Below are 16,236 nucleotides of genomic sequence, written 5' to 3' on the forward strand. Positions count from 1 at the left end.
TATATTACATCATCATATGTTCTGTCAGAATAAAAAACAGCACAATTTACTTGCCTCAAACAACTCAGTATGCATTAGGCTATTATTATTATTATAATTATTGTTTTTGTTGATCTATTTCATCAACTGCCAGACTTTAATATGTGAATTATTTTATTGAAATAAAAACATTTAGCGTCGTCAAGCTTTTGTTTGTGCTTAATGGATAAAACAACGGAACTGCGCAGTCAAGTTTATTGGTGCTGTAAATTTGACCTGCCACAAAATGGCGCTGTTTTCAACACTCTTGATGCTTTGAAACCATAAACCTTTCCCGAATCATTTAGAGAAAAGCTTCAAAGATTTAGTTTTACGCACTTTTGCAAATGTTTCAGTCGAATTTAGCTGTTTTAGAGAGTGTTTACTCATCTTGAGCCAGTTTTTAAAAATTAACTATCTGTAACATAATTTTTCATGTGTGGAAAAAAACGACGAAACTAAACTAGCCAATCAGATATCTTTTCACCCATATCCCCCACGCCCACCCATGCACGCACATACACACGTTTGACTTTACAACACACAAACGCACACCTTTATTTATTCTCATTTTCTCTTGCTTTCTTAATATGTCATGTACGTGTGTAGGCTACGCAGATAGATTTTAATAATCAATTTAAAAATTATGTAAAAAATAAAAACGGTATTAATAAGCGCCCTCTCATGGTACGCACAGTGCGTACAGCCGTACAGCTGCAGGCGCCACTGATTCAGTTTAAAGCTGCAGTCCGACATTTTTCCTCTTTGTCGCCATCTCTGTTTGAAACATGCGATTGCAGTCATATGGGGAATAGTTATTGTTACGTGCGTTGTGCATCGGCACGGCTCAGCGCGGATGAATCTAATGTTTGCTGTCAATCACTACACCAGTGTGGATGCTGTACTTCAGAATCACAGATTCTACGTCTTGAAAGTATGACCAATATAATAATTTTCACTGGAAAATATCAGCTGAACAAGTAACATTTCTGCCACTTTTGTACTGACAAATTGAGGAATAAATCATGCTGCTAATGATGATTAAATCTAACGATCGCTTAACTCGGATCACGCCAAACCGTGCAAATTATTATTACTGTTATACTTTGTTCTCAAATAGTTAATGTTAACGGCATCAGCATTGCGTGACTATCCCTGCGTCTCAATCAGCTCCCTAGTTCGTGAATCAGTATATCATGTAAATGAATGTGGCCGATTCCCTGATCAGTGCCTGACTACTGAACTAGGGGGCAGATTGAGACGCATGCTATGTGTATTTAGTGTATATTAGTGACGTAACGTAATGACGCAAAGACAAACGGAAAATCCACCAGGTCGCTCTTATTATAAAACATTATTACAGGCTCACCGTTGTGAATCGGGCTAAGATAAGGAGATAGTTTTGAACACTGGCTGGTTATGTACTTGCTTTAAAAATTGATTTTGGTCAATTTGGTCAAACAGTAGAGGTTTATGTTTTGGCTGAATATTTTATACCTGAGCCGTGGCTGCTCAGATTACAATTCAGATTTCAACATGCCAGTATTTTCACATTTCATATAAACAGACGGATGATAAATCAAAGAAAAAATCCATGGGATTCGGCGGCTCTGCTATGCTGTGATGGTCATATTGCTGACATGGTGTGGGTCCACTTGTCCCATTAGAGGAGAGGGTCATGTTCTGCAAATCATGTTCATCTTAGACAACACCATGAAAAGAATAAAAGAGGGAATATGTTTTGGAAGAACAGTGTTCAATCCCTCCAGTGGAGATCCAGAGACTTACAGAATCAATACCATGGCAGCACGGGGTGACCCAACACCTTACTAATACACTTTATGTTGTTGTTTTGTTTTTCTTTCGTTTGGCATCCACAAAACACACACGCACACCATCAACTGTCCCAAATGGCCATCCATAAAGTTGAGCTCTAGTATATAAACTATGCGGATACAAACTGTTTTTCATGAGAATAAATTCCAGAGCTGAATTTCAAGACCAGTCAACAGTTGAGTTGTTTGCGGTCAGTTTTCTCTGTAACCTATTTTCTAATGGCATGATTGTCATCGTAAGTGATTTGAGGTAGACCGGGTCTAACCTGTTTGACAAGTTTAGTGAGGCAGTTTAATCAGTGCTGAAGTTCTCTCTCATATAACCTAACCCACCCACACTAGCCCTCTCTGTCTACCCAAACAAAGTCTCCTCATCTCCTCAGTATTTTGCATTTTTTCTCTCTTCTCAATCTTTTAGGACCATGTTTGATACTTTCTGCCTCCTTTATCTCCTCCTCTCTGTCTGTGTATTTGTGTGTGAGTGTGTGCCTGTGTGTGTCAAAGAGAGAGAGAGAGCTTGATTCCTTGGTTTCTTTTGAAAAGCAAGGACACAATGGGGTCTTTCTCAGATGGGTTCTGTCTCCATTAAAGACCCTGGGAACACTGCACGGACCCCTCAACCTCCTCTTAAAGGGCCAGAGAACTCCCCATCCAATGCAACCCGAGAGCGCAGCAACAATCCCTTGCGTTTTCATGGGAAAAAGCAGGAATCAATTATTCATGAAGGGTGCATGAATCCCACCTATCTTACACTCTCCCTGCGGTCACCCAAACAAACTTCACCCATATTTATTATCTCTCCTGAGTCCTGTATGAACACGCTGTACTCTCTCTCCCGCAGACATAACCATGAGAGCGACATAACAAACTAGAAAACAAGAGAATATATACACACAAAGTACTGTGTTTGTCTTTTACTCAATGGGATTAATGTTTAAATGTCTTCATCTGGGTACAGATGCTCACTTGGATAATAAGTGAAACATGTTTTCACAGATTAATATCAGTATGGCTCAACTTTAAAACTTTGATGAGCTTCATCTTTTGTAATTCAGTTTCAAAAATGTGCCAAAATCCTAATACAATTTACAATGAAATTAAATACAAGAAATTGCGTACAATGAAAGTGGTTCATGAATTTTAGGAATATTTTCTCGAATAGACCTTGAACAAGTTTGATGCAAAAACTTGAGAAAATGAGATCCAGGCAGTTGATGCCGTTGAAGAAAAATTGTTTATTCATTGCAATTAAATTTAGCCTCACACGAAGCTTCAATCGATAATGAAAATATTTAATAAAACCAAAAGATAAAATAAAAATCAGAAATAGAACATCTATGACAATAACATTCTGAAATCTGAGTATATGAGTAATCTAGAAGAAAGTGGCGCCACGAGACCGCAAGATGATAGGATAGCAGGTACCAATTGAGAGAATGAGCCAGGTTTTATACCTTAAGATTGGAAGAACTTACATCACCCTTCCAGGTCTTGTTTGATTAGATAAGAAAAGGTCAAAGTGAACTTTTCCGTTGTTTTGGAGGATTTCAAGAAATGTTGCTATCCAAATATGCATTGGGTAATTTTATTTTCTCGTGACGATTGACATTATCAGTAAAAACAGCCCCCAAAAGTGTGGGTTTACACCTTCGTCAGAACAATTGAAAAACAAAGTTAACATTTTTCAAAGATTCCCTTTTATTTGAATACGTACAAAATATTATTGCAGAAAAAGTATAAAGTGTGATCAATTCACTAAAATTCACTTAGAACTTCAATGTCACAGAGTTCAACAGGTGAAAGAAACACAATGAAGATCAAAATAACAAAAGAGCACAATAAGGAGTAAATATGTGATTATACTTGACTATACGTGAGTAATTAAGTAAGATTATATGAATACTTGAAATCATAAGTAACATTAAAGATCATAAGCAATACAATGAGTGTAACGGATGAAGAACTCTGGACAATCTTTCTTTGAAGCTGTCACAACAAACTTTTAACTTTAGCCATTACAACGACTCATCCTTAGACAATTGCAATAAGATTTAAAGTAAACACATGTTCTAAATATATTTAGTTGGTCTGAAGGCTTAGTTAAGTCTAGGTGAAGGGGGTTGTTGTGTATTGGAGCACCGAGAGGGAGGGCGAGATGGAGGAGGGGAGGAGAAAGAAAGAATGGACAAAAGTTGAGTGGAGGAATGTGAGTTCGTCTGAAGAGGGAATACGGCGTCCTGATGGGAGAGAGTTTTGGAGGCAAAAGGAAATTCTGACAAAAATACGCGTCGTGATTCCAAAAATAACAACTCTGGTTGGAAAACTCTAGAGTGCTCTTTGGTTTCGGCTTCACGCGCTTCAATAGCCTACTTCACGTACAGGATTACTAAAAACATTTTGAACTTAAAAAAGAAGAAAGGACGAATTAACTGCTTTTGGAAACAGATTTCAACGGATGACAATTTTGGGGACAACTTGACAGCTGCTATTTTGAACCTGAGGATTCGAGATTTTCTATGTATTCCCTTCTTTACCTTTTTGAAGTTTACTAAGGAATCCGAGAGAAGCGCTCATCTGTGGAAAGTTGAAGCGCAATCTGAGCTCGCGTTAGCGCTGGAGCGATGCGATGATGATGATGCGGTCTGAGTCCACCGTCACTGATTCCCTCACGGCACCGACGCCGAACCGCCGCGGCCCGAAACCAGACAAAAGAATGACCGGGTCGAACCTTATCATTCTGTTGCTCGTGATAGTGCTGCGCCTCGGGACCGCGGAGTATGTGTCAGGTACGAGATCTACCAGATTTTTGGATTTACAACCTTTTAAATTCAATGCATTGGAAGGTTCAAATGTTTCCTGAGCATGCACACTGATTGAATATCAATATAATCGTTGTTGAGTCTGAAAAAAGTACTCGGACACTTTAGTTAGCTACTCTTTAAAAATGTCTTAATGTCATATGCATTAGAAAATACAATTTTCACTTTGCAAGCAACGCAGTGCTTATGTTTGAAATGATTGCAATAGATTTAGAGTTAAATATAAAGTATTGCGACGCTTAATGTGATAAACTTCATGTCTACATCTGCGGTTACTCCTCACTTTTAACTTGAGGGAAACTTTTTATAGTCACTAAAATGACCAAAGGTTATTGACTAAAGTGTCCAACAACTTTTTCGAGCCTATGTATATTCATTTCTCATATATGACTAGTGCATCTCATTGATGACAGTGACAAACAACCAACGATGCTTGACAACATGTAGTTAACTCTCAACTAATTCATGCACTTTGCTCAGTTTATGTCTCACCAGTTTTGCTCCATGGCTAGTTGAGAAGTTTGTGTGATTTTATTAATAATATTATTTTCAAAACAATGGGACTGTTTTCACCTGACAGCCCAAAGCTTAATCCTATTGAAGTTGGGACTTGAGGTATATCTCCAGACAAGAATGTCTTATAGACTTGAGGGTGGGCTCTTTTGACTTGAGTTAGTAAGAAACCACCCCCTACCAACACTCTTAACAACAATAGCATTGCATGACCTTAGCAACCAGCCAGAACATCCAACTGCATTGCATCATGACAGCAGCTTTTGCAAAGGCAAGCATCATTCACATTTTCCTCTGGAAAAAGTTGTTTGTAGCATTGTCTTGCGCAAGATAATGGGTTTAAGTGTTTACCAGACACAAACTTACAGTTGTTTTAAAGTTGTCTAAGAGTGGCCCTTACTTGTGCTGACATATTGAGCCAAGAATCTGAGACGTGACGTGACGTGTTTCCCCAGTAAGTCTGGCAGATTGGACACTTATCAGACTCTCACATCAAATCTTCCAGAGTCTGAGGACGGGCAGCCTAAACATGCAGTGTGGAATATTGTGGGGATGTGGGGACAGATGAGGGATTTCAGACGGAATGTGATTCGGGGGCCAAGCTGAATCAGACAGGGGAAATGATGGATTGAGTTTGGGGCAAAGGGACGGATGAGGGGATGAATTGAATGAAGAATGAATAAAAAGCCACGGGAGGAGACTGAGATTGGCCGACAAGTGAAAACATACAAGAAGAAAAGAAAAAGTGATTTGTGTTAGACTGGGCTGATAATAGAGAGGGACTGCTTTTCCTGCATGTTAGTTGTTGTCTTTGACAGGAAATTAGAAAACATGGTTGGCCTTAAACCTAACAGACATGTTGTGGACTAAAATAGACAGTTTTCTATTATAATATACTTTAAAATATAATTAATGTCTGCGATGCAAAGCTGATTTTTTTTAGCATTTTTAGCATTTTTTTATTCTTTGATGAGTAAAAAGTTTAAAAAGAGCAGCATTTATTTAAATTAAATCATTTGTAACAATATACACTACTGTTCAAAAGTTTGGGGTCAGCATTTTTTTCTTTCTTTCTTTTTTTGGAAGAAATTAACACTTTTTTCCAACAAGGATGTGTTAAATTGATAAAAAGTGATAGTAAAGATTTATATTGTTAGAAAAAAAATCTATTTTGAATAAATGCTGTTCTTTTGACTATTTATTCATCAATGAATCCAATGAATCCAAAAAAAAAAAAAAGTAAATGCAGGCTTGATAAGCATAAGAGACTTCTTTCAAAAATATTAAAAATAGTAATTTTCCAAACTTTTGAATGGTATTGTATATAGAGGCCATTTTTCATTACAGAGTCAGTTCTCCATGGAAAGTTTCTTGCTGAATAGACAAGAATACAGAAGTTTCTTCTTGATAATTACATAGTTTTCTTTAGAAAAATATGCCATATTACGAAAGTATAAAGGATTTGGAACACCATTTTAATTTGGCTTTAAACATTCATATTTAAAAGGAAGCTGAAAGCACACAAAGAGAGGTCAGGTCAGAGTTGACCGCCCACTTTCAGGATATCATAAAAGGAGAGATGTTAAGAAGAACTAGTGAAGCTAAAAGCCACTATAGCAATATAAAGAAAAAACTAACCATGACAGGAGGATTTAGTGGGCCTCATTTTAAACATCAACTTGGGACTTGCATCTCTGTGTATGTGCGTTCTCCTTTACCTTCCCTGAAAGATTGACTGTGTCAACATGTTGTTCACCCCATTCATATTTCAACAACCTCCAGATGCATTGGAAGGAATGTTAAACGAAAAAAAAAAAAATCTTTAACTCAAATCTAAGTGTTTCTGTTGAGTATTCCCCTGAATGTGAACAGTGGTCCAAAGTTTCTGAAAGTTAGTTCTTTTTCTTGTCGTTGAGAAAGTAGGTCCACGCAGAAGAGTTAGTAAGTGTTTTGGATGCCATGTCACACTGGGTGAAATAATCATCATAGGGTCAAAGGTTAAGGGTCACGGCAGTGTCTGACAGCGTTGAGAAAATCCAAAACTTGAGTTACAAAGCATGAAGGAATTCAGAATGAGTCTAAACTACACGGATCTGGCCTAATACTGGATTACATGCCTCTGGTATCTCTCCAGCTTCAGCTGCAGAGCTTGTTATCGACTCCATGCCGACACGGGAATTTAAAACATTCCAGTTCTTCAGGCAGATGGAAATGCTTGGAGCCAATGGAAAGTGAGTCGCCATGGCCATGCTGATGTTTGACAGAGAGCTGATTTGCTGTCTTACAGTCTTATTCACATCTTAAAAATCCATGCGAGGGAGGGTTGTGTTTTTACCCTACAAAATCAGTTCACAAAGCTACACCACCCCAATGGCATTGAAAAGAAGGTTTGTCTGATAAGTTCATGTAATGTACTGAGAGACAAGGATGCAAAATCATTTAGAAATGGAAGGGCCTAAGCCATATCTTAGGATGAGAAAAGCATTGACACTTTGAGGTGGACTCAGAATAACCACTAAGAAGTAAGGTGGTTTTCAACCCATGTCCTGGACTCCCTCCGATACACCTGATTCAACTCAGAGGTGAGACAACAAGACCAGAAATGTCTGTGTGTGATAAGGACTGGTGTTGGGAACCACTGATTTAGAACAGCTGACCCCCACAAAGAAACACCTTAGCCACCGCAGAGCAATGACCCTAGCAAGAATCACACAGAGTTTCCTTCAGGAAAATAAACAGAAAGTCATGAATTTTCATCTTCTAAAATGATGGATTAACCCTTTCAATATGATGACCAGCTCTTCAGACATCAGCAAATTACATTGCCAAAAAGTACCATGTTTTTGTGGTCATTTAGTGCTTTGACGTACTTTGGAGCACCATGTAAAAGCCTTGGCTGGCAATTATTTAGCACCATTGTATCTTTCAAAGTACCACGAATTTGGAAGCTGAAGTGATGGTCTTGACTTTACCTCTGACTTAATGAGTTTTTCATGATTTTCCTGCACTGCACAGGTCTACATTTCGTGGAGAGCCCTGAGAACGTGACTTCTTCTCTTGGGAAGCCAGTGGTGCTTCGGTGTACCTTGCAAGCGGACGGGGTGGACCAGGAGCCCCTGGATGTGATCTGGCTGAGAGAGGGAAAACCGCTGGACTTAGCTGACACCAACCAGATGCAGTTCCCCGTAGATGAGAACAGCTGGCTGGTTTACAGTGATCTCAAGTAGGAATGCCGTTTTTATGTGTCTGTGCAGATCTGTCCATGATCGGTGTTGGGGACCATTACTTTTAACTTGTTTGTTACGTACATTATTGTGTTAATGCCTAATAAAAGCACTGAATTAGTTGACTTCAGAATTTAAATTTCCTGATAATTTACTCATCCAAGATTTTTATGACTTTCTTTCTTCAGTCAAAAAGAAATGAAGGTTTTTGAGGAAAACATTCCAGGATTTTTCTCCATATAGTGGACTTCACTGGGGTTCAACAGGTTGAAGGTCCAAATGTCAGTTTCAGTGCAGCTTCAAAGATCCCAGATGAGGAATAAGAGTCTTATCTAGAGAAACCATTGACCATTTTCTAAAAAAATGAAAAAATGATATACTTTTTAACCACAAATGCTGGTCTTGCACTGCTTTGTGATGCACCACGCATTACGTAATCATCTTAGAAAGATCATGCGTGACGTAGTCAGAAGTACCGATCCAGTGTCTACAAAGTGAACGTGCAAAGAGCATTTGTGGTTAATATGTATATCTATTTTAATTTTTTTTTAAAGAAAATGTCAGATGGTTTCTCTATATAAGACTCTTATTCCTCGTCTGGGATCATCTCTTTGAAGCTGCACTGAAACTGACATTTGGACCTTCAACCTGCTGAACCCCAGTGAAACCGACCATATGGAGAAAAATCCTGGAAAAATCTTAATTTCTTTTAGACTGAAGAAAGACGTAAACATCTTGGATGACATGGTGTTGAGTAAAGTATCAGGAAATTTTAATTCTGAAGTCAACTAATCCTTTAAGTTCCATAATGAATTTGTATGGACAGTAATGTGATAGTTATTTTTATGTCAGTTTTTCTCACTGGCTCTTTCTCTTTGAATATAGAAGTGATATGCTTGGTTTGTAGATATATAATCCTAAGCCAATATGACTCTTTTGCCAGCAAAAAAAAAAAAGTTGCTTATTAGAAAAAGCAACTAGGATGTTATGTATTATTCCAAAAGTAACATGTGCTTGCTACGTTTGTAAGTAATCTAATTACATAAAATCTCATTACCTGTAACCCTCAACACTGATTATATCAGCCCACATGCATACATAAATATTTTCAGAACAACACTGTGCTTTCTCTAAAGCTGATTGGTGCTGCAATGGGTCCAAATCCCAGTGAACACACATATTGATAAAACTGAAACCTTTGAAATTCACTTTGGGAGAAAAGTTTCTGCCAAATGAACACATCAAACTGTGACTTCAATTTCAGATGAATAGCATCCACTTTCTGCTTACAGGATAGAGGAGGTACAGCTCTCAGATATGGGCGGCTATCAGTGTGCGGTTTACTCCGGTTTAGAGAAGACATTTTCCATTGAGGGGCACATCCACGTAGAAGGTATTATCTTTGTTTAGTGTATGTTACTTAAAATCCAATGTTCCCTTTAAATTCACATCTGCTTTGTGATGGGAATATTTGTGCAGAGAGGCGGAAACAAACTCTGGGAGTTTGGCCTTGGTTGAGACTAACAGTAGACTTCACTTTTGGGAACTCCACTATAGCACATTGATGATACATAGATCTCTCTTTCTTTCTCTTCTTCAGGTCTCCCTCATTTCTCAGTGGAGCCGCACCATTTGACAGTAGTGGCTAATGTAGGGCTGAGTCTGCGCTGTGAGGCTCATGGTCCTCCTGAACCTGTACGGGTCATCTGGCTACAGGACGGGGCTCCTCTCAATAAACTGGATGACCCGATATCCCTGTCGCCCTCAACACTCAACATCTCAGGTATTGGCTTATTTTGAAACAACTGTACATCGTACAACTGTACTCACATTTTTTTTTCAATCAACATTTCTTGCCTAACAACAAATTCATTGACACTGACTGGTGGAAAACTTGTATTCCCATATCCCATATCTAAATGTATGATATCTGTCCATGAGTTTTCAAATATTTAACCAATGAAATGTCGGCAAAACCTTGAAGCTCTGCCTCAGTCTTGAACGAGGTGCCCCGATCGTTTCTGCACAAACAATGCAAGAGTAAATATAGAACTGGTACTATACTCAAGAAACACTATGCATAAAAAATCTAATTTTTGATGTATTTGAGGAGCAGAGAAGAGTGTCTTAGTCTAGCATGTGCTGTCTAGTCATAAGCCAGTGTTGAGAAAGTTACTTTAAAAGTAATGCATTACATATTGCGTTTCTCCCTATAAAAAGTAACTAATTGCATTAGTTACTTTTTATGAAATGTAATGCATTACATTACTCTTGCATTACTTTTTCTTATACTTTCTCTTACTTTTTTAATGACAAAAAATAAGTAAAGAATAAGTCTCAGGCTGAAGGAAATGCAAATTCATGCCTGTACAGTAGAGGGCGCAGCTCAAACAAACCTTTCAGCTGTGCTGCCATTCTGGGTTGCAGAAGAATTAGGACACAGGAGAAGAAATGCAAACCAAACCAGACCGGTTCAGCGTAAAAAATCACGCAGAAGAAACGCACACAACGCCTCTGCACTTACTCCAGATTTCCCTCAAGACAGGAGAAGTGTCAGTCATTAAATGGGAAAACAATGTAACTTGAGTTATATATTTGAAAACGTAAGTTAGATATGAAGTGGTCAGATGCAAAAACCTCTAAGTCCGTCTGACATGTTTTCTTTTAAACGAGCATTTTTTTCTTCTATGTTTAGGTTCAGTAATTTCACTTTAATGGCAATGAAAAGGTGGTTAGTTAGTTATGGAAATGCCTTATTTTCAAAAATGTCATTTTGGTCAATTAACAAATTTGACTGTCTTTTACTGTAAAGTCCATGTGTGCATTTTTTGCCATCTCTTTGGACAAGAAGACGTCCGTTTCTGTCAGTTTTACAGCAGCACAAGGAACACTGTTGTGTTTACTTGCTACTCACCAAATCTTGTCATTGCTACTGTAATGATGGACAAAACATGATAAAAACTTGCAGCTCGGCTGTTGAAAGTGGCTCATACACACACCGTCATTCATCTTGAAATCATATGATTTGATTTGCATCTTCTGAATCTGTATTTCTGAATGGGCTGATGCTGGGATTTACCGGATTTGACGAATTTGATGAACATATACTATGTGTGGAGAGGATTCGCTCAATATCATTATCTCATTTTTGACGGAGGTGGCGTTTAGTGGCTTTTGCATCTGAACTCTTCATATTTTGTTGTAAATTTTAAAATAATGCGTTACTTTACTAGTTACTTGAAAAAAGTAATCTGATTACTTAACTCACGTCACTTGTAATACGTCACCCCTGCTGTCTTAAATAGACTTTGCGTAGCACTTCATGTTTTATAACATGAGATTATGGCCAAATGCATTCAAGGACAGGAAAAACTTAGGGCTCACATATATAATATAAACTTTGTAACATGTAAGTTGATGCGTTACGCTTACTGCCTAAGATGTGGCCGTACTAATGACGGACAAACACTTTCATCCTATAATGTGTGCTGCACCTGGTGGATGATAAAACAGACAAAGAAATTCCCATAGACTTACATTGACGGAGGTACCTGAGCCACATCTAGATACCCAAGACTTTGAATAAACTTCTTAGACTAGTATTACAAATTAGTCATCTATTTTTTTCTTTAAGATATTCTTTCTTTAAGACTCGTCTCACACACACACACACACACACACACACACACACACACACACACACACAGACTCTCTGCAGCAGGCGAACTGTCTGGCTGTTTTCCAAGTGGGAATCATCCTTTGAGACGCTGGCCTTTGCTTACTGGTGAAAGAGCAGCAGGAGATGAGAGGAAGGCCGGACAGGAAGAAAGAGTAGAGGGAAAAAAATGAGGAGAAGGAGGAGGAAGAGGAGGAGGCCTTTGAAAACCTGCCACAGCAGAGTGCCACATACAGCCTGTGTTGTTGTTCCAGCTGTACTGAGCTGAAGAGAGAGAGAGAGGCTTTGACTCATCGTGGACAACTGACCATTAGTGGTGCATTCACATCTTTGGAATGAAACACTTCTGCTTGCACACTCACGCACACCCACTGACTCACACTCATTCAAGAATTTCATAAACTAAAATGGCGGTTCTTTCCGTCCATAACATTCCTTCTGTCAGTGAAACAGAACCAGTCCTCACAGGGAGAACATTAAACACTTCGTAAAGCATTCAGTGCTGTTCGCTAAAGCAAGCTGCATTATTATTACCATTTACTTATGGTCAGGGGTTTGATAAAACAACATTAAGTATTACATTTTGAGGAGACGTGTGCACATTTCCAGGCAGTTAGACTTAGGATTTCTGCCTAGCAGATAATAAAACAAGCAAAAACACAAAACACCTTACCAATGCCCACAATACCATATCATCACAAGTTTTGCAAAGGCACTCCAGTTCATATTTGATTTTTTTGGCAGGAAAGTATAGCTGCAACATTAGCTGAATGCTTCTTAAATGTCTTAATTTAGTCTTTTGTAGTGGAAAGTTCATTTGTATTGTGGGAAAATGTATTATAAGGCAATGATCTTTCAGTTTTGTATTATATGGCAGAAGCATGGTTATTAGTTGAGCAACTAATGAGTTTACACTGTTTAAAGAACTTGCTTTTCTTGAATCTGTGCTGATGAAAACAGATTGAGTTTTGGGGAAGGAAATAAAGCGAGGTGAAACTACACGTGTCTTGTGCTAAACTCTCTCACACACACACCACTCAGCTCTTGTCCATCAGAATTTGATCCGATGACCCTTCATATTGAACTTCTGTGGCCTTTCAACAATGGACACATAGTGTTCCTGAATGACACACAAGCGTTATTTTCACTGAAAGTGCGAAGAATGCTGTGTGTGAGAAAGAGAGGCTTCATTTGATAAGTTTCTGTGAATGTCAGCATGTGCAGTGTGTGTGTGTGTATGTGTGTGTGTGTGTGTGTGTGTGTTTTTGTGATTTATGAGGACATAAATTTGTATAATGGCATGGGTATTACACTGGTTTTACGACGTAAACATGAAATATGAGGACATTTCATGAATACTCATTTTAAAAACATTCTAAACAATATTTTATTAAAAATATAAAAATGCAGACAGATTTCTGTGATGGTAGGTTTAGGGGTAGGGGTAGTGTCGGGGTACAGAATGTATAGTTTGTACAGTATAAAAAGCATTACGCCTATAGAGTCCTCATTAAGATAGCAAAACAAACGTGTGTGTGTGTGTGTGTGTGTGTGCGCACACTCCTCTCCTCAGTGTTTTCCTTAAAGCAGAAGTAGCTCTTTTCAAATCAGCTCTTTTTAATTCTCTACTAACACATTCTGAAACTCAGACACAACCACAACCCAACACAACTTTGGGTAACACTTTATTAGACAATCTGTTGACTATAAGAAAGGCTGCACCTGCATGTCAACTCTTTTTCTTAATATCTTCTAATACTTTATTTAACAGATATTCTACTGACTATAAGTAACTTTGTAAGTTCATGTCAACTTATTCTACTAAATCAAACCCCCTATTCTCCTAACAGTCTACTAATACCCAACTAATACTCTAATGAGAGTTATTTGACAAGTACAACATTACTTATAACTGAAGTGGGCTATGAAAATGAAGTGTAACCCAACTTTGCAGGTTTCTTGGTCTCAGCTTTCTCAGCCATGTTGTTTCACTTCTCAACAGGTTTGAATAAAACCAGCTCTTTCTCCTGTGAGGCACATAATCGCAAAGGTGTGGCGTCATCTGGCACGGGTGTTGTGACGGGTAAGTGTGACGTCCTGAAGTGAGAGTGCTTGTGTGTGCTTCTAGGCCCTGTTTTCACCTGCCGTTCACAAGTGGTCTGTGGGCACTATCATACAACCGGTGCAATGTGACGCCAGGCGCGATGCAAGAGTTTTTCATAGTTTTTCCAACGCAGTTATCATTTTCACATCCAGCACCACATTGTTTAAATAGCAAATGCACTCATGCTCATCTGTTCGCCCATGGACGTGCTGGTCTGAAAATGATGTGCGTTCAGGTGCATTGTTGGCGTGTTGCTATATTGAGGCTATTGAAAACGACTGCGCCAAACCTGCTTTAAAGTCAATAGTGTAGTATTTATTTTTTTTGTTCACAACAGGCGTACACTCTGCTTCTTACACACACAGGGACGTGGCTTTTAAATTGAATGGGAGATGACACTCTGATTGCTTTATTGCATGTTAAAAACACATCCATGACTCATTAAGAGACTACATACAACCCTTTTGAACTTTGCGCCGGGCACGGCGACCATTTTTTCCATTAAACTAGCAAAGGGTGGATTCGGACACGCCATAAGAGTACCTGCGCTTCAGGCCATCGTTAAAATAGGGCCCATAGTGTCTACAGCTCATGGATCATTTACTCATTGAGTCACTATTGATTCCTGGAGTATTTGATGCTGCAATATGCAAAAACATACATAGTCATACAAATATTGATTTAAATAGTACATTTCGTTGAAGTGCAGTGGAAGCCAGTGACATTTGAGGACAAGGATAAGTTGAAAGAATTTAAGTATTTGCAATACAACTCCTCAAGGTTTGCTTGTATAAAGCTCTCACTGTAATACTTATGAGTATAACAGCGCACTGTCTCCAGTGACCGAACAACTACCAGTATGTAAAACTGTGCAGAACTGTGATGAATGCCAATACGTGATGTGAGAGTCGAAAAAATCCCGATATGACTGTTCAGACGGAGGCCTTTATCAGACCTTTATCTGTATTTTAGGACCACAGAATTGAGTCACATTTCCCTGCAGTCTGAATGTAGCCAAAATGTGCAAACACAAATATATTTTAGCCATTTTTAGGAATAAATGTTTTCTATCTTTCTTTTTATCTTTCTGTCTAGTCCTTCCTTCCCCGCCCCATGACATTAAAGCTGAAGAGATCACTAATTCAAGTGTCCGCCTGTCTTGGCACATGGGCTTTGGAGGAATCTATCCCATCAGCCTCTGCATTGTTCAGGTACCTTCCAAAACTGTCTTTCAATGGATCGACAACAGAATGAGTCAGTTTGTGTTTGTTTGTTTCAAACTGTTGTATCATTTGACTTTGACAAGCATATGGTGCATCTATTTTGTCCCACAAATGTGAGTCAGAACCCTTTTACCTACATAGACGTGCTGTTTAATCATGCTGCAGAGTATCACATTTCACACTTCGAAAGAGGCCCCGTACGACTCACTTTTGAGGCCCAGTTCCCCCTATGTTCTGGGGCCCTGGTAGGATGTGAGCTGTGTGTGTGTGTGTGTGTGTCATACACTTGGCCTGAGCACCACCCCAAAGTGCCTGGTTCTAATAAAAATAGGCTCTTGTGTCTGAGCCCTCGCCCCTCCCCTGGTTCCTCAACTCTACAGAACCGAACGCCCCAAACTGAGACAAAATACACTAACCTGAGGGAACTGAGGGATAATAAACAAGAACAATGAAAGAGTCAGAAATGTTTAACACTGACAAAAGAGAAAGATAGATTTCTTTATTTATGAACATGGCCATATATAGCATACCAGTGCGAAGCAGCTTATTGTTTAACCAAACATACTTTTGCCAAAAAACATCAAAGACAAACAAGAAGAATACACTCGGCCAATAGAGGATAGAGGAAATCAATAGAGGAAATAATTTATGTTCATAAGATCACATTTACATCTAATTTTGCTGTCTGAATGGAAGTCAATGATCTAGAAAGGATAGAGACACCAGTCACCTGAAATACAGAAATACACTGCGGGTCTTGTAAATGGTGGTCTGGACAGTTAAACTAACCCGTCGTAGGGGAATTCACCAGCTGTGTGAGTCAG

The 16,236-nt window shown here is 38.7% G+C and overlaps 1 protein-coding gene across 2 annotated transcripts in view; it reads left to right on the forward strand.

Annotated features, from left to right (window-relative positions):
* The first annotated feature begins 3,973 nt into the window (after positions 1 to 3,973).
* The window catches only part of LOC137005459 (tyrosine-protein kinase receptor UFO), a 51,572-nt gene continuing 39,309 nt past the window's right edge, over positions 3,974 to 16,236 (forward strand). For both annotated transcript variants that reach the window (XM_067366389.1, XM_067366390.1), the window contains exons 1-6: positions 3,974 to 4,639; positions 8,201 to 8,408; positions 9,702 to 9,802; positions 10,010 to 10,192; positions 14,088 to 14,168; positions 15,285 to 15,400. In XM_067366389.1, the coding sequence (XP_067222490.1) occupies positions 4,480 to 4,639; positions 8,201 to 8,408; positions 9,702 to 9,802; positions 10,010 to 10,192; positions 14,088 to 14,168; positions 15,285 to 15,400 (849 nt within the window). In that variant the 5' untranslated portion in view covers positions 3,974 to 4,479. The remainder of the gene's footprint in view (positions 4,640 to 8,200; positions 8,409 to 9,701; positions 9,803 to 10,009; positions 10,193 to 14,087; positions 14,169 to 15,284; positions 15,401 to 16,236) is intronic.

Source organism: Chanodichthys erythropterus, chromosome 17 (assembly GCF_024489055.1).
Source record: "Chanodichthys erythropterus isolate Z2021 chromosome 17, ASM2448905v1, whole genome shotgun sequence".
Taxonomy (NCBI): domain Eukaryota; kingdom Metazoa; phylum Chordata; class Actinopteri; order Cypriniformes; family Xenocyprididae; genus Chanodichthys; species Chanodichthys erythropterus.